The sequence below is a fragment of the Onychostoma macrolepis genome, chromosome 23, assembly GCF_012432095.1.
Source record: "Onychostoma macrolepis isolate SWU-2019 chromosome 23, ASM1243209v1, whole genome shotgun sequence".
In the NCBI taxonomy this organism is placed as follows: Eukaryota; Metazoa; Chordata; class Actinopteri; order Cypriniformes; family Cyprinidae; genus Onychostoma; species Onychostoma macrolepis.
In genome coordinates, this window is record NC_081177.1 from 1355182 (window position 1) to 1379491 (window position 24310).

Sequence of the window (24310 nt, forward strand, 5' to 3'; positions counted from 1 at the left end):
AACACTCAAACTTTAATTGAGACTGAAATCTACAGGCCGCTGCAGTCTAGAGGACTCTTGGGAAACACTGCTGATGTTTTGTGGTTTTTATGTGGTTTATTACAGTAGCAGCTCAATCTCCTGAACAACACACACGATTACAGGAATCATTCAAACACACTTGAACACCGTCAGCACAGCACTAACACTAACTATCAAGACTAGTACTAGTCAAGCACTCATTTAAACACTCACTCACCTGTGAGCAGAAGAGACAGCAATGTGATTCTCTCCATTTCTGAGGGAAAAACAGACATCAGTCTCAATAAATGATGCAGACGCTGAACATCTGACCAGATCCAGAACATCAGATCATGTCATTTCTGCTTTATCATTGCTTATTAGATTCTACATCAGTTATAAATACACACATGAAGCTCCTGAAGCTGATGTGTGTCATGATTCAGTGTGAAAATACACTGAAAATACATTAAACTTACAGTAAAAGCAGCTGTGGTTGCCAGAACTTTTCAGTAAAAAAGTCAATAGCAATATTTTAGATTTTACAGATTTAAGTTGCATTTACAGTCAAACATACATTTCATTAACTGATATAATACACCAAGCTACTGAAGTACTAAAATCAGTTTTTTACCTTTATAACACAGTGACAACCAGCTTAAAACACAGATAAAGTGATATAAAGTAAAAAATACTGTAAAATCAGATACATTTTCTGTTAGATTGATCAACTTTTCACTGTATAGTAAGGGAACTTAATGTTAACCAGTTTAACAGGTTTTTACCGTAGGAATTTTTAGTCTTTTATCATTATGAATTCTGATATATATATATATATATATATATATATTTTACCATGTGTTGTTTTATGCTGCACATTTCTGCTTTTAAAACCTGCTTTTAAAAAAAAAAAAAAATTCACACAGACATTGAGATCTGATATTTACGACGGCATTTTAGTGCCTCGTTAAAAAATTAATAAAATCTAAGATTACGAGATTAAAGTCGTAATATTTTGAGAATAAAGTCGAAACTACGAGAATAAAGTCGAAACGTTAGAGTCCAAATGGCTTGATTGAATCTGTTATTTGACTCAAACAACAGTGGGTAGATTGCTTAAGCATTTTTAGTCTTTTACATGTTACATGACATAAACTTAATTTATTAACAGTCTATTAGATTACACATTTTAACAATGATTCTGAGTACTTTTTGATTACTTTATGATTACATGAATAATTTACTGTCATTGTGTGAATATGTAATCCATGAGAAAGTAACAGGCATTTGATTATTGGCATTTTAGAATGTAATATACTCTAATTACAAGTACTGAATATTTGTAATCTGGATTACATGTAATCAGTTACTCTCCGCACTCACTTGATGCAGATGAAGTTGTTTTCTTCAGTTTCAGGGCGGCTGATCCAGAGCTGATCGCGGGTCAGAATGGCTCCGGATCTGACCGTATAAACGCAGTCGTCCAGTCCAATGTCGTAATCAGAAGCCCACTAATTGTAGCACATGGTGTGACCGCTGACCCAGAACCAGAGTTCCAGTATGCGGGAGTGACGCAGACCCAGCCACACATGAGCAGAGGAGGCGTTTGCTTTCATGAACAAGATCTTCACCCATCGCTGCATCTGCTCTGAATCCACCGACACCAGGTCCATGTCCCTTTCTCTGCAGTATCTCAGAGCTTCAGGCCACGTCTTATTCTCTCGGATCAGAACCAGTTTATCTGGAAACACAAACAGAAATTGAAGCATTTAAACACAGCTCATATGAAGAGTGCTGAGTTAAAGCAGCAGGGTTTCCCAAACAGGCTTCCTGAGTTTATGAAAACCTAATAATTAATGAAACACTTGAATGAGAATACATGTATTTAAATGATGCTGCACAATTAATCTAAATTAATCTGAAATTGCAATATAGCTTCCTTACCAAAAGTAGTATACTTCAAGTTTATTTTATTAAGTATACTTAAGTAAAGTTCAAGTATGTTTTTAAGTATACTTTATGTAGTAAGAACACAAATATCAGTGTACTAGTAGTATACTCGTAAGTGTACTATTTCAATACTCCTTGGGACTAAATTGGCCCACTTTCTAGTATATAAAAGTACACTTTTAAGTATACTTTAAGTATAACAGTAGTAAACTTTGAGTACACAACTAGTTTACATCAATGTTTTAGCTTGTACTGCAACTATACTAAAAATGTCAGGCCCCTGGACTGTTTTGTTGTGTTTTTGCTCCCCATGTGTTCCGTGTGACCCAGTTTCTGTCTCCCTTTGATTGTTGATTTGATTCCAGGTGTGTCTCCTTTCGTCCCTCGTTATCCTGTGTATTTAAGGTCTTGTCCATTCAGTTAGTGTTTGTTGGGTCTACTTTGTCATGTTTGTGTGTTTCCTGTGTGAATTCCCTTTGTTTGGATTATATTAAAGACTGTTGAAATTGATTCCTTGTCTCCTCGCTCCTTCCATCACAGGTTGTGACAAAAAGTTGACTTGTAGGTATACTGATAGTTTGCTAATTAAATACATGTAGTATTGTTTTAGTACACTTTGCAGTATAGTCTTCGTAAACTACTAGTTTAGTAGTTTTATACTTTAAATATACTACTATGCCCCTATTTAGGTATTAATTTGTATATATTTTGTAAATGAATATCTGAACATACAAAACAGCAAAAGAAAGAACAGGGTATCTGCTTGTAAACAATATTTTATTGTAGCTTCATGCGTTCTTTTTTAAACACTTTTATATCTGATGATCGTGTTAGATTATGGCCGTTTCCCAAACGGAAGGCTGCATCCTCCGGAGGTCGCATTTGTAGGCTGCATACGTCATCAAGCCTGGTTTATTTCAGTTAACAACAGCCTGGGTTTACCAAAGAAAACCTGCTCATGATCAAGTTAGGTTCACAGAGTAAGTTACCATGGTAACTGACTCCGAGTATAAGTTACCTCTCTTTCAGAAACGGGCTTGACTTACCCTGCTTTCTTGGGTTTGACAAACCTCCCATTTTGAAACTGAAAACCCAGAGTTTCCCTCATTTCAGGGTTAACGTACTCAAGAGATTTTCACTTAACCTCCTTTCTGAAACGGGCCCCAGTTCATGGTTAAGACTAGAAGGGATACGAATGGCGCGACTGGACATGCGTCCATCAAAACAGCGTAATTTTTGTCACACTGTTCACCAATAATTACTATTTTTCATTATTGTAAGGGGTAGGTTTATGTTTGGGGTAGGTGTAGACGTTAATAAAACACAATCTAATAGGTAGAAAATTCAATTTCACAGTCCGTTTCTGGTCGGAGTTGTATTCCTTCTAACCACAACCCCAGTTCATGTGCCGCTTGAACAATACAGTGATCGGTCACGACACATTAAAGAGCCACAAAACAGTATTTATTGTTTGAATTTCTTAAAAAAATTACAAAATTTGAAAGCTGAGACCTAGTTTCATACCAGAAGTAACATGCTCAGTGTTGTCTGTTGGCGTGTTGTTAGTTTGCTCTTTGCTTCATGATGTATTTTTTACTGCGTGAGAATATGGTGTATAAATCATCCTCTTTGCAGATGATTTAGTCATTCTGTCAAAAACAAAAGAGGAACTACAACAGCTCCTCGACATCATTTCAGTCAAACATGGGCTCTTAAAATGAATCTAACAAAAATAATGATTTTTCAAAAGAGACCCAGGTGTAAGGAAAATAAATACACATTCAGAGCAGGAAACCAGGTCCTCCAACACACTCACGAATACACCTATCTGGGACTAAAAATCAGCTCACCAGGAAACTTCAATCTGGCTGTGAATGCACTGAAAGCAAAAGCACTGAGAGTCTTCTACATGATCAAAAATACAATTCAGTATGAAATTCCAATTCAAACCTGGCTAAAAATCCTAAAAGCAGTAATCGAACCAATTGCACTATATGGCAGTGAGATATGTGGACCTCTAAAAACCCAAGATTTCTCTAAATGGGAAAAAGAAGAAATTGAAATTATGCACACCCAAATTTGTAAAAATATCTTAAAAGTTAACAGAGCAACCCCAAACAACTCGTGCAGAGCTGAATTAGGACAATACCCACTATTAATTAATATTCAAAAGAGAGCTGTTCCAGCAGCACCTGACATGCAGTGATCCGAGCTCTTACCAGGCTGAAGCCCTGCAGTGGCAGGAGCAGAACCTGCAGAAGAGCGCACTTTTACAGCTGGTACTCACACTACACCCAAACCAGCACAGCACCATCAGGCCCAACTAAATCACACAGTTACAAAAACAAAACTACACTGCCTATTGGAAAGATGCCACTAAAATACAAAAGAAGATGGAGCTGTATTTACACCTGAAGAGAGACTACAAACCAGCAGAATACCTGAGCTGTGTAAAAGATCACAAATTAAGAAAAGACATAGCATTGGCATTGTTGGACATAGCAACAGTATCTAAGGAGGGCGGGTTTTTGCAAACAGCCAATTGCATCTAAACCTCTCTACTTAACTTTAGGTCATGCATATCCGCCATGTTTGCTTTTTTTTTTTTTTTGTAGTTTTTATGTAGTTTTTTCACGTATGTATTTCTGAACTGAATCCTTCACTAAAAAGCAGTGGATTGTGAACAATATTAGCCATAAGACTGTGCACAGATCCACACTTCAAAAATCTACCTGAAATAATAGACCATCCGGGGACTTTTGGCACACTCTGTTCAACATACTGTGCTTTGGGAAACACTTATTCTCAACTCACATACTATTTAGGACGGACAGTATGAACATTGGGACCCTTCAGTCAGAAGCCAGTTATTCTCTGGCCAGAAAATGACCGTCTTTATTCTGCCCAGGTTTAATGATTTTCAAGCTGTGTGTGCTTACTGATTATATAATAATGAGCTAACGAGCTGTCCAGGTGTCACAAATTGTTTTCTGTTTGGCTTTAAAAGTCCTGGTTTGGTTGGAACTATATGTATATTTTCTTTGGCTGTTTTAGTGGTTAAATTGTGTTAAAAATGGGCTTGATTAAACTTACTCTTTTGGTGTTTTTGTATCACCAGTTGGTATGGCAAGGTGAGTTTTAATATTTTATTCTTTGTTTGGTTGTAGGAATTTTTGTTTCAATATGTGTGTTCTCACAATATTAGTGATTAGAAGAGCCAATTGTTTTATTCACTCACTTGGACTCATTCATCAAAATGAACTAATATAGCTTTTCTTTTTCTTTCCCAAAAGTAGCTTTCATTTGGGTAGTATCAAGGGATATTTTCAACAGCCAAATTGCACAAACGTGTCCACTTGTGCAATCTTGCTCCTACTCTCAACTAGAAGTCTTTATAATGCAGTCAAAAATAACTTGAGAAATATTAATAACTTGGCTTCCCAAGTCTCTCGTTCATTTGTCATCACTGCTTTGTATTCAGCTCTATAGCTTAACATGGCTCTTTACATTACTACAAGATTGCTTCAGATTCAGAAACCAAGTATCACCCATCACTCCAGGAGTGAAGTAATGAGATTATAACGTTTTTGCATTAAATTTGAGTTAACTTGCTTTGTTCTCTCTACAGACAATCCACTGAATGGCCACAGTAACTTGGTTTGTGCATCTATTTCTGTCCCCCTGCGAGTCACCTTGAGCCAGGATTCCGAGTCTCCTAACGTCACCTTGAGCCAGGATGCTGCTCCTAACGTCACCTTGAGCCAGGATGCTGCTCCTAACGTCACCTTGAGCCAGGATGCTGCTCCTAACGTCACCTTGAGCCAGGATGCTGCTCCTAACGTCACCTTGAGCCAGGATTCCGAGTCTCCTAACGTCACCTTGAGCCAGGATGCTTTTCCTAACGTCACCTTGAGCCAGGATGCTTTTCCTAACGTCACCTTGAGCCAGGATTCAGTCTCCTAACGCCACCTTGAGCCAGGATGCTCCTAACGTCACCTTGAGCCAGGATGCTCCTAACGTCACCTTGAGCCAGGATTCAGTCTCCTAACGTCCCCTTGAGCCAGGATTCCGAGTCTCTAACGTCACCTTGAGCCAGGATTCAGTCTCCTAACGTCACCTTGAGCCAGGATGCTGCTCCTAACGTCACCTTGAGCCAGGATGCTGCTCCTAACGTCACCTTGAGCCAGGATGCTGCTCCTAACGTCACCTTGAGCCAGGATTCAGTCTCCTAACGTCACCTTGAGCCAGGATTCCGAGTCCCCTAACGTCACCTTGAGCCAGGATTCCGAGTCTCTAACGTCACCTTGAGCCAGGATGCCGAGTCCCCTAACGTCACCTTGAGCCAGGATGCCGAGTCTCCTAACGTCACCTTGAGCCAGGATGCCGAGTCTCCTAACGTCACCTTGAGCCAGGATGAGTCTCCTAACGTCACCTTGAGCCAGGATTCGAGTCTCCTAACGTCACCTTGAGCCAGGATTCCGAGTCTCCTAACGTCACCTTGAGCCAGGATGCGTCTCCTAACGTCACCTTGAGCCAGGATGCGTCTCCTAACGTCACCTTGAGCCAGGATGCTGCTCCTAACGTCACCTTGAGCCAGGATTCCGAGTCTCCTAACGTCACCTTGAGCCAGGATTCCGAGTCTCCTAACGTCACCTTGAGCCAGGATTCCGAGTCTCCTAACGTCACCTTGAGCCAGGATTCCGAGGCTCCTAACGTCACCTTGAGCCAGGATTCCGAGTCTCCTAACGTCCACCTTGAGCCAGGATTCCGAGTCTCCTAACGTCACCTTGAGCCAGGATGCTCCTAACGTCACCTTGAGCCAGGATGAGTCTCCTAACGCGTCACCTTGAGCCAGGATTCCGAGTCTCCTAACGTCACCTTGAGCCAGGATTCCGAGTCTCCTAACGTCACCTTGAGCCAGGATGCTGCTCCTAACGTCACCTTGAGCCAGGATTCCGAGTCCCCTAACGTCACCTTGAGCCAGGATTCCGAGTCCCCTAACGTCACCTTGAGCCAGGATTCCGAGTCTCCTAACGTCACCTTGAGCCAGGATTCCGAGTCTCCTAACGTCACCTTGAGCCAGGATGCTGCTCCTAACGTCACCTTGAGCCAGGATTCCGAGTCCCCTAACGTCACCTTGAGCCAGGATTCCGAGTCCCCTAACGTCACCTTGAGCCAGGATTCCGAGTCTCCTAACGTCACCTTGAGCCAGGATTCCGAGTCTCCTAACGTCACCTTGAGCCAGGATGCTTTTCCTAACGTCACCTTGAGCCAGGATGCCGAGTCTCCTAACGTCACCTTGAGCCAGGATTCAGTCTCCTAACGTCACCTTGAGCCAGGATTGCTCCTAACGTCACCTTGAGCCAGGATTGCTCCTAACGTCACCTTGAGCCAGGATTCGAGTCTCCTAACGTCACCTTGAGCCAGGATTCCGAGTCTCTAACGTCACCTTGAGCCAGGATTCCAGTCTCCTAACGCCACCTTGAGCCAGGATTCCGAGTCTCCTAACGTCACCTTGAGCCAGGATGCTTTTCCTAACGTCACCTTGAGCCAGGATGCTCCTAACGTCACCTTGAGCCAGGATGCTGCTCCTAACGTCACCTTGAGCCAGGATGCTGCTCCTAACGTCACCTTGAGCCAGGATTCCGAGTCCCCTAACGTCACCTTGAGCCAGGATGCTGCTCCTAACGTCACCTTGAGCCAGGATGCTGCTCCTAACGTCACCTTGAGCCAGGATGCTGCTCCTAACGTCACCTTGAGCCAGGATGCTGCTCCTAACGTCACCTTGAGCCAGGATGCTGCTCCTAACGTCACCTTGAGCCAGGATGCTGCTCCTAACGTCACCTTGAGCCAGGATGCTGCTCCTAACGTCACCTTGAGCCAGGATTCCGAGTCTCCTAACGTCACCTTGAGCCAGGATGCTGCTCCTAACGTCACCTTGAGCCAGGATTCCGAGTCTCCTAACGTCACCTTGAGCCAGGATTCCGAGTCTCCTAACGTCACCTTGAGCCAGGATGCTTTTCCTATCGTCATCTTGAGCTAGGATGCTGCTTCTGCTTCTAACGTCACCTTGAGTCCTTCTGATTAATAAGTTTCAACTGCTGTCTATTTGCATGTTCTCAAACGTGTTCTTGTGTAACCAAATAAAAATCTGGTTTTCAATGGATTGTCTTGTGTGCACTAATTGCAGTCACTAATGTATGAATCCAAAAAGGAAAAAAAATTGAAACCTCAGTTTCTTCACTTTTTTGAAATTTTGTATAGATGTGTAAAAGCGCCCCCTACTGTATAACGATAAGAACACAGGTTCTAGGAGCACACGTATAGCTCAAATATATTTAGACTACTTCGAAGTAGAAGTATACTTGTCATTTTAAGTATATTTCTGAGAAGTACATAAAAAGTAGACAGTCTACTTTCCTAATTTTTAGTTTAAAAGTATACTAATAGCACACTCGAATAAACTTCTTTTTTGTTAGGGTGACTATCAAACAAGTCTGTTGCATTGCGTGTTTCAGAGTGAAGTGTGTCTAATGTAGAAACGAGCATAGAAATCAACTTACGACAGAGTTCACGTGTGATTTATGAAACATTCGTATGCTGCCAATCTCATCGTACGAATGATCACACATTGATAAATGTGGCGGCTGAAAACAGTCGTTGTTTGAATATCACGCCCCTAACAACACCTTGGTTTAAAAGCCTCACCCCTAGAGTTTACGACACGAAACCTGGCCAAAAAGTAATCTCATGAAAGAGAAATTGATCTTACTCCAAAAACACCCTTTAACCTTGCAATTGCAAACAAATAGGCTACATTAATTTATATGTAATTTATATTAAAATACCGGTAAATATAAACATTTACATCCCCTCACTCCACAACAAGTCCTTTAAATTTAACGGTATTCAGAACAGAACAAGAATGAAAAATAAGTATTTATAAAAATGATATATTAAACTATAAAATAAATCACAAATTAGGCTATAGTGGCGTTCATTATAAACAGCATACAAATGTTAATAAAACTGAGACGGAATTGGGCTCACGAGCCTCTCTCATTCGACAACAATCTATTTTTGCCATTTGTGTAACATTTGGTAGCTAAACTATTAAGCATTATGTAGCCTAAACAAGGCTTAATACTTTATGGAATCAGATTTGTGCCAATTAAAAATTAATGTAATTTTTTCAAGAAACTTATGAAAATACAAATTGAAACTGAATAAAATGTCTTTGAAACTAAAAAAAAATAAATTACAGGGAAACTCTTTGACTTCGTTTTTAATATACTTCAGGTTTTGCAACTGTTTTCTCCTCTTTCATTCGCTGATCTGTACTTACAAATGTGCTTCCAGAGTTTTCATTTACGCTTCTGAAGTTTTCGTTTACGAATCTGAAGTTTTCATTTACGATTCTGAAGTTTTCATTCGCCATTCTGGCACAAATCTCTCGTGGGGGCGGGGCTAGCAGCGGTGTGTTCTCATTGGCTACTGAGTTTTTGATTGACAGCTTCTTGACCTGGACGTGAAGGTGTCAGTGTGGATGTGAGCGTCTGTTAGTGGCTTCCTATTTCATTTAAAGTTTCTACTCTGTCAACATAAGCTTCTAGGAGCACGAGAAATCAAACGCGAGAGAAATTGTTGTATAATGTCCAATGTTCTCTTATGATATTCGTTTATTGCTCTTGATTCTTTTGCATTGTAGGGTCTAATTAGGTTGAAATGTTACATTTGAAATATAATACTATCCTGTGATATATTCAGATGTCAAGAAAATCTCACTCCAACCAGGCAATCAATCTTGTTTTATTACATATTCCACACAAAGAATGTTCTTGCTGCCAATTGTTTTTATCATGCTGATAATTTTGTTTAGTTATTTTATTTAGTTAACATCATCATCTAACATTTAAAATTGGAAATACATTTTTAACAATCAACTCTTTCAAGTGTAACTTTTATAAACCAGTTGAATGAATGTAAATAAAAAGATGAATTAATTCAAATAAATGTGCATTCTTTATTGTCACTATAGCATATACACAAGTATCAAAGTGAAAGTCTTTGATGCAATTATGTTGTGACCGGAGAGACCAGAATCCACAAAACACTAACTGCATAGTATACATAATGCATAGTATTATTAATATCATAGTTTACATTACTACACAAAATGCACAAGAACATAATATACAGAATATGTTTAAAATTCATTATATGTCTTAAACACTGCAATTATCCTTTCAACAGTTCCTGATACAGTATAAGTTACAAAACAGTGAATGAGTATGGTATGTTATGGAGTGCAATATCAGTTTTTAAGAAAATAATCCATCTCTGAGAATCCACATAACACAAGTGAATTGTAACCCATGCACATATGACAGTTGATTGGAAGCGATTGTTAATAGTCAAAAGTTTATATTATTAATGTTTTTCTTATCTGTTGTTTCACTTCAAAAGATACTGATTTAACCACTAAGGTCAGATGGATTACTGTCACGGTCGCTGTGTGTGGTTTTTAGGACTCACAGAGGTGAATTATTTGCCTAAAAATCTTAATTTGTGTCCAGTAGAAAGAAAGTACAGTAATGTGCATTTGAGACAGCATGAGGGTGAGTAAAAGATGAGAGAACTATCCCCTTAACAATCATATGCTCTTGGTATTGTGACGAGCGTCCCGACCATTCATCAGCGTTGCCCTGGAGACGGACGCGGAACACCTGCACCTGCTCATCACGGCTGGATCGGCCACACCTGAGGCTCGTTTGCCCGCGGCCAGATAAGCCGTGCGAGGCTGGGTAATGAGGAGATTGGCTTCCTCCATGCAGGGAACTAACGTGTTGACTCTTCTTGATTTCAGAGGCCAGCGAGTGACCGATCCAGCTCTGCCACGAACACAACCCCGACTCACCGCACCCAGGAAATCACGCACGGAGAGCACCGCACCCTCTCAACAAGCCACTCTTCACTTTGCACCCTTTTCTTTATAAATAAATCCACCCTCCGGGGTATTTATTTGAGCTTTCCTTGTCGCGTGATTCTTCCACCCCGTCACAGTATGCAAGATCAGCATAGACTAATAAGAATAAAGTGCAACCTCTTGTGTACTTGTGAACAGTGTTTGTTTTAATCTAGAGCTCCAAAGAAATGAAAATATTTGCATAATATCAGGTGTCTGAAGATCAAGATCCCAGTCATTCAAAGGTGATGTGTCTGACCAAAATAAGATTCTTGTCTGATGAGGGCTCTCTGGTACTATCACTACATCTTCTGGGTCAGCATCAGAAGTTTATGGAAACGTTGCTCCGCTCTCTGGAAATTGAGAAAGGACATGTGTTATAGTCTAACAATACAAACGGCTTTAAACTCCCACGACACATTTCAAACTTAAAATATTTCAAACAAATAAATACACAATATAATTATTTAATATATATTAGTATTAACTTGGTATTAAAATACCTCAAAATTAATAATACCGTTGTATACCCTAATTGCTGGAAACTGTTTTCAGTCATAATTATTTGAATGTATTAAGTTTTGCATTTGGATATATATACAGGCATTATTAAAGACTACTTTTTGTCAAAGTTCATCTGAAGTGACTATTTTGCATTATTATTACAGTCAAATCTGAACACAGAAAAGTATGGTAAAAGGCTTTACAGTGCAGTGATTGACAGCGCTTGTAAAATAGCATTGGTCATTGTCAGATACAGTAAATGTAGTACTGTACATTACTCTATGTGCTGGGGGTAATATGAACTAATCGAAGCAAATATGACATAATTGAAGACCCGTAACATACCGTGTACGGCAACCTGGGAGACGGAGCCCTCAGCAGCTGTACCACATCAACCTGCTGAAGAAATGGGTGGGGACCAGAGAACAGACCGTCGCCCTTGCCACCGTGGAGCCCGTTCTGGTAGACCCCAACCCCAGTCTGTCGGCGGCACAGAAGGCTGAGGTACAACACCTGATCGGTCAGTTCTCGGATGTGTTCTCCTCCGTCCCCGGGAAAACCCAGCTAGTCCAACACGACATTAAAACACCACCGGGAGTTGTCGTAAAGCAACGGCCCTACCGCATCCCAGAGGCTCGTCGGCAGGCTATTGAGGAGGAAATTCAACAGATGCTGAAGTTGGGGGTGATCGAACCATCGCACAGCCCCTGGTCCAGCCCAATTGTTCTGGTCCCAAAGCCAGATGGCACCCTCCGCTTCTGTAATGACTTCCGGCGCCTCAATGAAGTCTCGGAGTTCGACGGCTACCCAGTGGATGTACTTTTGGATCACCTGGGAAGGGCCCGGTATATTTCTACTCTGGACCTGACAAAAGGCTATTGGCAGGTACCCCTCTCGGACATTGCAAAACCAAAGACGGCTTTTTCGACCCCAAGTGGCCACTGGCAATATCGGACCCTTCCCTTCGGCCTTCACAGGGCACCCGCCACATTCCAGAGGCTCATGGACATCGTCCTTCGCCCACACCAGCAGTATGCAGCCGCGTACCTCGACGATGTCGTAATCCACTTGGAGCGTTGGGAGGACCACCTAGACCGTCTGCGGAGGGTGCTCATGGAACTTCGAAGGGCTGGACTCACCGCCAACCCACGCAAGTGCCACCTAGCGCTCTTTGAGGCGAAGTACCTGGGCTTCCGGGTCGGACGGGGCCTCATCAAGCCCCAAGAGAAGAAGGTGGAGGCCGTCCGCAATGCCCCGCGACCCAGCACGAAGACTCAGGTACGAGCATTCCTAGGGTTGGCGGGTTACTATCGCTGTTTCATCCCCAACTTCTCCTCACTAGCCGCCCCCCTGACAGACCTGACCAGAAAGGGGCAGCCGGAGCGCGTTGTTTGGAGTCCAGAGACCGAGGAGGCATTCCAACAAATCAAATGCGCCCTGACCGAGGAACCAGTCCTGCGAGCACCAGATTTCGGCTGCCCCTTTCTGCTGCAGACGGACGCGTCCGAGGCAGGGTTGGGAGCCGTCCTGTCCCAAGTTCAGGAAGGTGAGGAACACCCTGTCTTGTATATCAGCAGGAAGCTGACGAAAGCGGAGAGAAACTACGCTACCGTCGAGAAAGAGGCTCTGGCCATCAAGTGGGCAGTCCTGGAGCTGCGATATTACCTGCTGGGCCGAAAATTCACCCTCCTCACGGACCACGCACCCCTTCAGTGGATGGCCAGGGCTAAGGACACCAACGCCAGGGTGACGCGGTGGTTCCTCGCGCTCCAGGACTTCTGTTTCATCTTCCGCCACCGAGCCGGAGCCTCCAACGCCAACGCCAACGCCAACGCCAACGCCAACGCCAACGCCAACGCCAACGCCAACGCCAACGCCAACGCCAACGCCAACGCCAACGCCAACGCCAACGCCAACGCCAACGCCAACGCCAACGCCAACGCCAACGCCAACGCCAACGCCAACGCCAACGCCAACGCCAACGCCAACGCCAACGCCAACGCCAACGCCAACGCCAACGCCAACGCCAACGCCAACGCCAACGCCAACGCCAACGCCAACGCCAACGCCAACGCCAACGCCAACGCCAACGCCAACGCCAACGCCAACGCCAACGCCAACGCCAACGCCAACGCCAACGCCAACGCCAACGCCAACGCCAACGCCAACGCCAACGCTGACGGACTCTCTCGGTTCTGGTCAGCCTACGCAGGTCTGTCAGGGGTCACTCCCCACCCACCCCCAGTTTCCCCCTTATTGTTACCTTATGTTTCCACCAGGACCAGGACCACGCTTAGGGGGGGGAGTGTGACGAGCGTCCCGACCATTCATCAGCGTTGCCCTGGAGACGGACGCGGAACACCTGCACCTGTAACTGTGTGTAGATAACCAGGTCCTGTAATGATTGGATTAAATCATGACAACTTACCGCGAGTATCCTGATAACGACGATGACTGATGATAATGATGTTGATGATATCATTCATCTGTGCTAAGAAATCATCTCAACAATGTAGTGTAGCAGCAGAACAATACTGATAAAATAATAATAAAAAAAAACTTGATATATCATTTTATATCATCAAAATGAAATAGGAAGAGGCTAACAGATGCTCACATGAACACTGTTGCAACAATACTGACACCTTCACGTCCAGGTCAAGAAGCTGTCAATCAAAAACTCAGTAGCCAATGAGAACACACCGCTGCTAGCCCCGCCCCCACAAGAGATTTGTTCCAGAATGGCAAACGAAGCGTATTTGTAAGTACAGATCAGCGAATGAAAGAGGAGAAAACAGTTGCAAAACCTGCAGTATATTAAAAATGAAGTGAAAGATTTTTCCTGTTTCAAAGAAATTTTATTCAGTTTCAATTTATATTTTTATACGTTTCTTGAAAAATTACATTCATTTTAATTGGAACAAATCTGATTCCATACCTGCGCGATCAGATGGATTAAATCAAATAAGTATATAAAGAAAAAAATAAAATAAAATGCATTAAGAGTGTCACAAAAAGCAGCTTATAAATCAGTGTTTTTAGTGTCTCAGTTTGAAATGTCCAACTTTTTTGTGGACAGAAGTTTATAGTATTTCAATAGTATTCACCAAAACAAAAGCCTGAGGATTTGAAACTGAATGAATGAATGAAGCATTTATATAGCGCTTTTATTGTGCATTGCAATACACCCAAAGCGCTTTACAATCATGGGGGGTTCTCTCCTCAACCACCACCAGTGTGCAGCATCCACTTGGATGATGCGACGGCAGCCACAGGTCAACGGCGCCAGTGCGCTCACCACACACCAGCTACAGGTGGAGAGGAGAGAGAGATAGAGCCAATCAAGTGGATGAGGATTATTGGGAGGCCATGATTGACAAGGGCCAGTGGAGGGAATTTGGCCAGGACACCGGGGTTACACCCCTACTCTTTACGATGAGTGTCATGGGATTTTTAATGACCACAGAGAGTCAGGACCTCGGTTTAACGTCTCATCCGAAAGACGAACATCACTGACATCATACTTTTGATATTGCCACTTGTAGTGTAAAATACAATTATTTTATTGCATATGGCAGTGAGAATTTTCAACAGCAATATTTATCTTTGTTTTTAAGTTAAGTTGTGTAATTTTATTTTAGTTGCTTGTCCTGTGACCATCAACCATCATCAGAGAGCCATGAACATGTGTTGTTAAATCATTGAAATATTAATTTAAAGAGTTCAATTAATACTTTTCGCTGACAGAAACTCTGGGAATTGCTTCTAAAGTTTCTGTAGTTTGACATGTAGACGTTCAGCAGATCAGATGATTGATCTACTCACCATCATAACACACAAAGGGATGTGATTCTCTACAGTATTCGTCTGTCCATCGTCCTTTATCACTGATACTAGCTGATGTGCAGATGCTGCTTCTGTCAGCTCTGTTATTGGGTTCATCTTGTTTCCAGTGTGTGAATGTGGCGGTGCTATTATCTGACCAAACCCAGAATCTGTGCAGACCGATCCAGGGTTTTTTATGTGGAGTTAGAATGTGTGTTATGATCGTTTCATCTGATGATTCTCACTCTTTTTGCTCACACTGGCCAGATCTGTGTGTTTCTCTCTGCAGTATTTCTGAGCTTCAGTCCAGTTCATCTTCTGATTCACAAGGTGATACTGACGCGGAGATGAACTGACCACAACTGAGGAGAGACACATTCACACAGATCTCAGACTCATTATATCCACACTGTATTTCAAGATTTTGTCATGATTCTGTAGAAGAGCTCAAGTCAACAGGTGAAAACGGTTCGTCTGATCACATTGATTTATTTAGCAGACACTTTCATCCAAAGCTGCTTACAAATGAGGAATACAAGTGATTTATCTTAAGGAGGCGACAAGACAAGAAGTGCTAGTACTGATCATTTAGTAAGTCTCCTCAACAACACACATGATTACAGGAATCATTCAAACACACTTGAACACCGTCAGCACAGCACTAACACTAACTATCAAGACTAGTACTAGTCAAGCACTCATTTAAACACTCACTCACCTGTGAGCAGAAGAGACAGCAATGTGATTCTCTCCATTTCTGAGGGAAAAACAGACATCAGTCTCAATAAATGATGCAGACGCTGAACATCTGACCAGATCCAGAACATCAGATCATGTCATTTCTGCTTTATCATTGCTTATTAGATTCTACATCAGTTATAAATACACACATGAAGCTCCTGAAGCTGATGTGTGTCATGATTCAGTGTGAAAATACACTGAAAATACATTAAACTTACAGTAAAAGCAGCTGTGGTTGCCAGAACTTTTCAGTAAAAAAGTCAATAGCAATATTTTAGATTTTACAGATTTAAGTTGCATTTACAGTCAAACATACATTTCATTAACTGATATAATACACCAAGCTACTGAAGTACTAAAATCAGTTTTTTACCTTTATAACACAGTGACAACCAGCTTAAAACACAGATAAAGTGATATAAAGTAAAAAATACTGTAAAATCAGATACATTTTCTGTTAGATTGATCAACTTTTCACTGTATAGTAAGGGAACTTAATGTTAACCAGTTTAACAGGTTTTTACCGTAGGAATTTTTAGTCTTTTATCATTATGAATTCTGATATATATATATATATATTTTACCATGTATTGTTTTATGCTGCACATTTCTGCTTTTAAAACCTGCTTTTTAAAAAAAGAAAAGAAAATTCACACAGACATTGAGATCTGATATTTACGACGGCATTTTAGTGCCTCGTTAAAAAATTAATAAAATCTAAGATTACGAGATTAAAGTCGTAATATTTTGAGAATAAAGTCGAAACTACGAGAATAAAGTCGAAACGTTAGAGTCCAAATGGCTTGATTGAATCTGTTATTTGACTCAAACAACAGTGGGTAGATTGCTTAAGCATTTTTAGTCTTTTACATGTTACATGACATAAACTTAATTTATTAACAGTCTATTAGATTACACATTTTAACAATGATTCTGAGTACTTTTTGATTACTTTATGATTACATGAATAATTTACTGTCATTGTGTGAATATGTAATCCATGAGAAAGTAACAGGCATTTGATTATTGGCATTTTAGAATGTAATATACTCTAATTACAAGTACTGAATATTTGTAATCTGGATTACATGTAATCAGTTACTCTCCGGCACTCACTTGATGCAGATGAAGTTGTTTTCTTCAGTTTCAGGGCGGCTGATCCAGAGCTGATCGCGGGTCAGAATGGCTCCGGATCTGACCGTATAAACGCAGTCGTCCAGTCCAATGTCGTAATCAGAAGCCCACTAATTGTAGCACATGGTGTGACCGCTGACCCAGAACCAGAGTTCCAGTATGCGGGAGTGACGCAGACCCAGCCACACATGAGCAGAGGAGGCGTTTGCTTTCATGAACAAGATCTTCACCCATCGCTGCATCTGCTCTGAATCCACCGACACCAGGTCCATGTCCCTTTCTCTGCAGTATCTCAGAGCTTCAGGCCACGTCTTATTCTCTCGGATCAGAACCAGTTTATCTGGAAACACAAACAGAAATTGAAGCATTTAAACACAGCTCATATGAAGAGTGCTGAGTTAAAGCAGCAGGGTTTCCCAAACAGGCTTCCTGAGTTTATGAAAACCTAATAATTAATGAAACACTTGAATGAGAATACATGTATTTAAATGATGCTGCACAATTAATCTAAATTAATCTGAAATTGCAATATAGCTTCCTTACCAAAAAGTAGTATACTTCAAGTTTATTTTATTAAGTATACTTAAGTAAAGTTCAAGTATGTTTTTAAGTATACTTTATGTAGTAAGAACACAAATATCAGTGTACTAGTAGTATACTCGTAAGTGTACTATTTCAATACTCCTTGGGACTAAATTGGCCCACTTTCTAGTATATAAAAGTACACTTTTAAGTATACTTTAAGTATAACAGTAGTAAACTTTGAGTACACAACTAGTTTACATCAATGTTTTAGCTTGTACTGCAACTATACTAAAAATGTCAGGCCCCTGGACTGTTTTGTTGTGTTTTTGCTCCCCATGTGTTCCGTGTGACCCAGTTTCTGTCTCCCTTTGATTGTTGATTTGATTCCAGGTGTGTCTCCTTTCGTCCCTCGTTATCCTGTGTATTTAAGGTCTTGTCCATTCAGTTAGTGTTTGTTGGGTCTACTTTGTCATGTTTGTGTGTTTCCTGTGTGAATTCCCTTTGTTTGGATTATATTAAAGACTGTTGAAATTGATTCCTTGTCCCCTCGCTCCTTCCATCACAGGTTGTGACAAAAAGTTGACTTATAGGTATACTGATAGTTTGCTAATTAAATACATGTAGTAGTATTTTAGTACACTTTGCAGTATAGTCTTAGTAAACTACTAGTTTAGTAGTTTTATACTGCAAGTATACTCGTAAGTTTTCTTTAAGTCAACTTTACATCATACTTTAAATATACTACTATGCCCCTATTTAGGTATTAAATTGTATATATTTTGTAAATGAATATCTGAACATACAAAACAGCAAAAGAAAGAACAGGGTATCTGCTTGTAAACAATATTTTATTGTAGCTTCATGCGTTCTTTTTTAAACACTTTTATATCTGATGATCGTGTTAGATTATGGCCGTTTCCCAAACGGAAGGCTGCATCCTCCGGAGGTCGCATTTGTAGGCTGCATACGTCATCAAGCCTGGTTTATTTCAGTTAACAACAGCCTGGGTTTACCAAAGAAAACCTGCTCCCGATCAAGTTAGGTTCACAGAGTAAGTTACCATGGTAACTGACTCCGAGTATAAGTTACCTCTCTTTCAGAAACGGGCTTGACTTACCCTGCTTTCTTGGGTTTGACAAACCTCCCATTTTGAAACTGAAAACCCAGAGTTTCCCTCATTTCAGGGTTAACGTACTCAAGAGATTTTCACTTAACCTCCTTTCTGAAACGGGCCCCAGTTCATGGTTAAGACTAGAAGGGATACGAATGGCGCGACTGGACATGCGTCCATCAATAAAGCGTAATTTTTGTCACACTGTACACCAATAATTACTATTTTTCATTATTGTAAGGGGTAGGTTTATGTTTGGGGTAGGTGTAGACGTTAATAAAACACAATCTAATAGGTAGAAAATTTAATTTCACAGTCCGTTTCTGGTCGGAGTTGTATTCCTTCTAACCACAACCCCAGTTCATGTGCCGCTTGAACAATACAGTGATCGGTCACGACACATTAAAGAGCCACAAAACAGTATTTATTGTTTGAATTTCTTCATTGAAATTACAAAATTTGAAAGCTGAGACCTAGTTTCATACCAGAAGTAACATGCTCAGTGTTGTCTGTTGGCGTGTTGTTAGTTTGCTCTTTGCTTCATGATGTATTTTTTACTGCGTGAGAATATGGTGTATAAATCATCCTCTTTGCAGATGATTTAGTCATTCTGTCAAAAACAAAAGAGGGACTACAACAGCTCCTCGACATCATTTCAGTCAAACATGGGCTCTTAAAATGAATCTAACAAAAATAATGATTTTTCAAAAGAGACCCAGGTGTAAGGAAAATAAATACACATTCAGAGCAGGAAACCAGGTCCTCCAACACACTCATGAATACACCTATCTGGGACTAAAAATCAGCTCACCAGGAAACTTCAATCTGGCTGTGAATGCACTGAAAGCAAAAGCACTGAGAGTCTTCTACATGATCAAAAATACAATTCAGTATGAAATTCCAATTCAAACCTGGCTAAAAATCCTAAAAGCAGTAATCGAACCAATTGCACTATATGGCAGTGAGATATGCGGACCTCTAAAAACCCAAGATTTCTCTAAATGGGAAAAAGAAGAAATTGAAATTATGCACACCCAAATTTGTAAAAATATCTTAAAAGTTAACAGAGCAACCCAAAACAACTCGTGCAGAGCTGAATTAGGACAATACCCACTATTAATTAATATTCAAAAGAGAGCTGTTCCAGCAGCACCTGACATGCAGTGATCCGAGCTCTTACCAGGCTGAAGCCCTGCAGTGTCAGGAGCAGAACCTACAGAAGAGCGCACTTTTACAGCTGGTACTCACACTACACCCAAACCAGCACAGCACCATCAGGCCCAACTAAATCACACAGTTACAAAAACAAAACTACACTGCCTATTGGAAAGATGCCACTAAAATACAAAAGAAGATGGAGCTGTATTTACACCTGAAGAGAGACTACAAACCAGCAGAATACCTGAGCTGTGTAAAATATCACAAATTAAGAAAGACATAGCATTGGCATTGTTGGACATAGCAACAGTATCTAAGGAGGGCGGGTTTTTGCAAACAGCCAATTGCATCTAAACCTCTCTACTTAACTTTAGGTCATGCATATCCGCCATGTTTGCTTTTTTTTTTTTTGTTGTAGTTTTTATGTAGTTTTTTCACGTATGTATTTCTGAACTGAATCCTTCACTAAAAAGCAGTGGATTGTGAACAATATTAGCCATAAGACTGTGCACAGATCCACACTTCAAAAATCTACCTGAAATAATAGACCATCCGGGGACTTTTGGCACACTCTGTTCAACATACTGTGCTTTGGGAAACACTTATTCTCAACTCACATACTATTTAGGACGGACAGTATGAACATTGGGACCCTTCAGTCAGAAGCCAGTTATTCTCTGGCCAGAAAATGAACCTCTTTATTCTGCCCAGGTTTAATGATTTTCAAGCTGTGTGTGCTTACTGATTATATAATAATGAGCTAACGAGCTGTCCAGGTGTCACAAATTGTTTTCTGTTTGGCTTTAAAAGTCCTGGTTTGGTTGGAACTATATGTATATTTTCTTTGGCTGTTTTAGTGGTTAAATTGTGTTAAAAATGGGCTTGATTAAACTTACTCTTTTGGTGTTTTTGTATCACCAGTTGGTATGGCAAGGTGAGTTTTAATATTTTATTCTTTGTTTGGTTGTAGGAATTTTTGTTTCAATATGTGTGTTCTCACAATATTAGTGATTAGAAGAGCCAATCGTTTTATTCACTCATTTGGACTCATTCGTCAAAATGAACTAATATAGCTTTTCTTTTTCTTTCCCAAAAGTAGCTTTCATTTGGGTAGTATCAAGTGATATTTTCAAGAGCCAAATTGCACAAACGTGTCCACTTGTGCAATCTTGCTCCTTCTAGGTTCAGAGTAGTCTTTATAATGCAGTTAAAAATAACTTGAGAAATATTAATTACTTGGCTTCCCAAGTCTCTCGTTCATTTGTCATCACTGCTTTGTATTCAGCTCTATAGCTTAACATGACTCTTTACATTACTACAAGATTGCCTCAGATTGGGAAACCAAGCATCACCCATCACTCCAGGAGTAAAGTAATGAGATTATAACGTTTTTGCATTAAATTTGAGTTAATTTGCTTTGTTCTCTCTACAGACAATCCACTGAATGGCCACAGTAACTTGGTTGGTGCATCTATTTCTGTCCCCCTGCGAGTCACCTTGAGCCAGGATGCTGCTCCTAACGTCACCTTGAGCCAGGATTCCGAGTCTCCTAACGTCACCTTGAGCCAGGATGCTGCTCCTAACGTCACCTTGAGCCAGGATGCTGCTCCTAACGTCACCTTGAGCCAGGATGCCGAGTCTCCTAACGTCACCTTGAGCCAGGATTCCGAGTCTCCTAACGTCACCTTGAGCCAGGATTCCGAGTCTCCTAACGTCACCTTGAGCCAGGATTCCGAGTCTCTAACGTCACCTTGAGCCAGGATTCCGAGTCTCCTAACGTCACCTTGAGCCAGGATTCCGAGTCTCCTAACGTCACCTTGAGCCAGGATTCCGAGTCTCCTAACGTCACCTTGAGCCAGGATTCCGAGTCTCCTAACGTCACCTTGAGCCAGGATTCCGAGTCTCCCAACGCCACCTTGAGCCAGGATTCCGAGTCTCCTAACGCCACCTTGAGCCAGGATGCTCCTAACGTCACCTTGAGCCAGGATTCCGAGTCTCCTAACGTCACCTTGAGCCAGGATTCCGAGTCTCTAACGTCACCTTGAGCCAGGATTCCGAGTCTCCTAACGTCACCTTGAGCCAGGATTCCGAGTCTCCTAACGTCACCTTGAGCCAGGATTCCGAGTCTCCTAACGTCACTTTGAGCCAGGATGCTTTTCCTAACGTCACCTTGAGCCAGGATGCTTTTCCTAACGTCACCTTGAGCCAGGATTCCGAGTCTCCTAACGTCACCTTGAGCCAGGATTCCGAGTCTCCTAACGTCACCTTGAGCCAGGATTCCGAGTCTCCTAACGTCACCTTGAGCCAGGATTCCGAGTCTCCTAACGTCACCTTGAGCCAGGATTCGAGTCTCCTAACGCCACCTTGAGCCAGGATTCCGAGTCTCCTAACGTCACCTTGAGCCAGGATTCCGAGTCTCCTAACGTCACCTTGAGCCAGGATTCCGAGTCTCCTAACGTCACCTTGAGCCAGGATGCTGCTCCTAACGTCACCTTGAGCCAGGATTCCGAGTCTCCTAACGTCACCTTGAGCCAGGATGCTGCTCCTAACGTCACCTTGAGCCAGGATTCCGAGTCTCCTAACGCGTCACCTTGAGCCAGGATGCTTTTCCTAACGTCACCTTGAGCCAGGATGTCTCCTAACGTCACCTTGAGCCAGGATGCTGCTCCTAACGTCACCTTGAGCCAGGATTCAGTCTCCTAACGCGTCACCTTGAGCCAGGATTCCGAGTCTCCTAACGCGTCACCTTGAGCCAGGATGCTCCTAACGTCACCTTGAGCCAGGATGCTGCTCCTAACGTCACCTTGAGCCAGGATTCCGAGTCCCCTAACGTCACCTTGAGCCAGGATGCTGCTCCTAACGTCACCTTGAGCCAGGATGCTGCTCCTAACGTCACCTTGAGCCAGGATGCTGCTCCTAACGTCACCTTGAGCCAGGATGCTGCTCCTAACGTCACCTTGAGCCAGGATGCTGCTCCTAACGTCACCTTGAGCCAGGATGCTGCTCCTAACGTCACCTTGAGCCAGGATTCCGAGTCTCCTAACGTCACCTTGAGCCAGGATGCTGCTCCTAACGTCACCTTGAGCCAGGATGCTGCTCCTAACGTCACCTTGAGCCAGGATGCTGCTCTAACGTCACCTTGAGCCAGGATGCTGCTCCTAACGTCACCTTGAGCCAGGATGCTGCTCCTAACGTCACCTTGAGCCAGGATTCCGAGTCTCCTAACGTCACCTTGAGCCAGGATTCCGAGTCTCCTAACGTCACCTTGAGCCAGGATTCCGAGTCTCCTAACGTCACCTTGAGCCAGGATTCCGAGTCTCCTAACGTCACCTTGAGCCAGGATTCCGAGTCTCCTAACGTCACCTTGAGCCAGGATGCTTCTCCTAACGTCACCTTGAGCCAGGATTCCGAGTCTCCTAACGTCACCTTGAGCCAGGATGCTGCTCCTAACGTCACCTTGAGCCAGGATTCCGAGTCTCCTAACGTCACCTTGAGCCAGGATGCTCCTAACGTCACCTTGAGCCAGGATGCTGCTCCTAACGTCACCTTGAGCCAGGATGCTGCTCCTAACGTCACCTTGAGCCAGGATGCTGCTCCTAACGTCACCTTGAGCCAGGATGCTGCTCCTAACGTCACCTTGAGCCAGGATGCTCCTAACGTCACCTTGAGCCAGGATGCTGCTCCTAACGTCACCTTGAGCCAGGATTCCGAGTCTCCTAACGTCACCTTGAGCCAGGATGCTGCTCCTAACGTCACCTTGAGCCAGGATTCCGAGTCTCCTAACGTCACCTTGAGCCAGGATGCTGCTCCTAACGTCACCTTGAGCCAGGATTCCGAGTCTCCTAACGTCACCTTGAGCCAGGATGCTTTTCCTATCGTCATCTTGAGCTAGGATGCTGCTTCTGCTTCTAACGTCACCTTGAGCCAGGATTCCGAGTCTCCTAACGTCACCTTGAGCCAGGATGCTGCTCTAACGTCACCTTGAGCCAGGATGCTGCTCTAACGTCACCTTGAGCCAGGATGCTCCTAACGTCACCTTGAGCCAGGATGCTTTTCCTAACGTCACCTTGAGCCAGGATTCGAGTCTCCTAACGTCCACCTTGAGCCAGGATTCCGAGTCTCTAACGTCACCTTGAGCCAGGATGAGTCTCCTAACGTCACCTTGAGCCAGGATGCTGCTCTAACGTCACCTTGAGCCAGGATGCTTTTCCTAACGTCACCTTGAGCCAGGATGCTTTTCCTAACGTCACCTTGAGCCAGGATGCTGCTCCTAACGCCACCTTGAGCCAGGATGCTGCTCTAACGTCACCTTGAGCCAGGATTCCGAGGTCTCCTAACGTCACCTTGAGCCAGGATGCTGCTCTAACGTCACCTTGAGCCAGGATGCTCCTAACGTC

At 42.5% G+C, this 24310-nt stretch overlaps 1 protein-coding gene across 1 annotated transcript in view; it reads right to left on the reverse strand.

The window, feature by feature from the left end:
- Positions 1–23857, reverse strand: part of LOC131532229 (uncharacterized) — a 136736-nt gene extending 112879 nt beyond the window's left edge. Inside the window, exons 1-12 of the mRNA XM_058763739.1 lie at positions 23577–23857; positions 23430–23519; positions 23052–23369; positions 22687–22992; positions 22504–22533; positions 22083–22244; positions 7522–7953; positions 6796–7248; positions 6448–6669; positions 6254–6382; positions 6189–6221; positions 5829–5888 (exon numbers count right to left, since the gene is read on the reverse strand). Of these exons, the coding sequence (XP_058619722.1) occupies positions 5829–5888; positions 6189–6221; positions 6254–6382; positions 6448–6669; positions 6796–7248; positions 7522–7953; positions 22083–22244; positions 22504–22533; positions 22687–22992; positions 23052–23369; positions 23430–23519; positions 23577–23795 (2454 nt within the window). The 5' untranslated portion in view covers positions 23796–23857. The remainder of the gene's footprint in view (positions 1–5828; positions 5889–6188; positions 6222–6253; positions 6383–6447; positions 6670–6795; positions 7249–7521; positions 7954–22082; positions 22245–22503; positions 22534–22686; positions 22993–23051; positions 23370–23429; positions 23520–23576) is intronic.
- Positions 23858–24310: the final 453 nt, after the last annotated feature.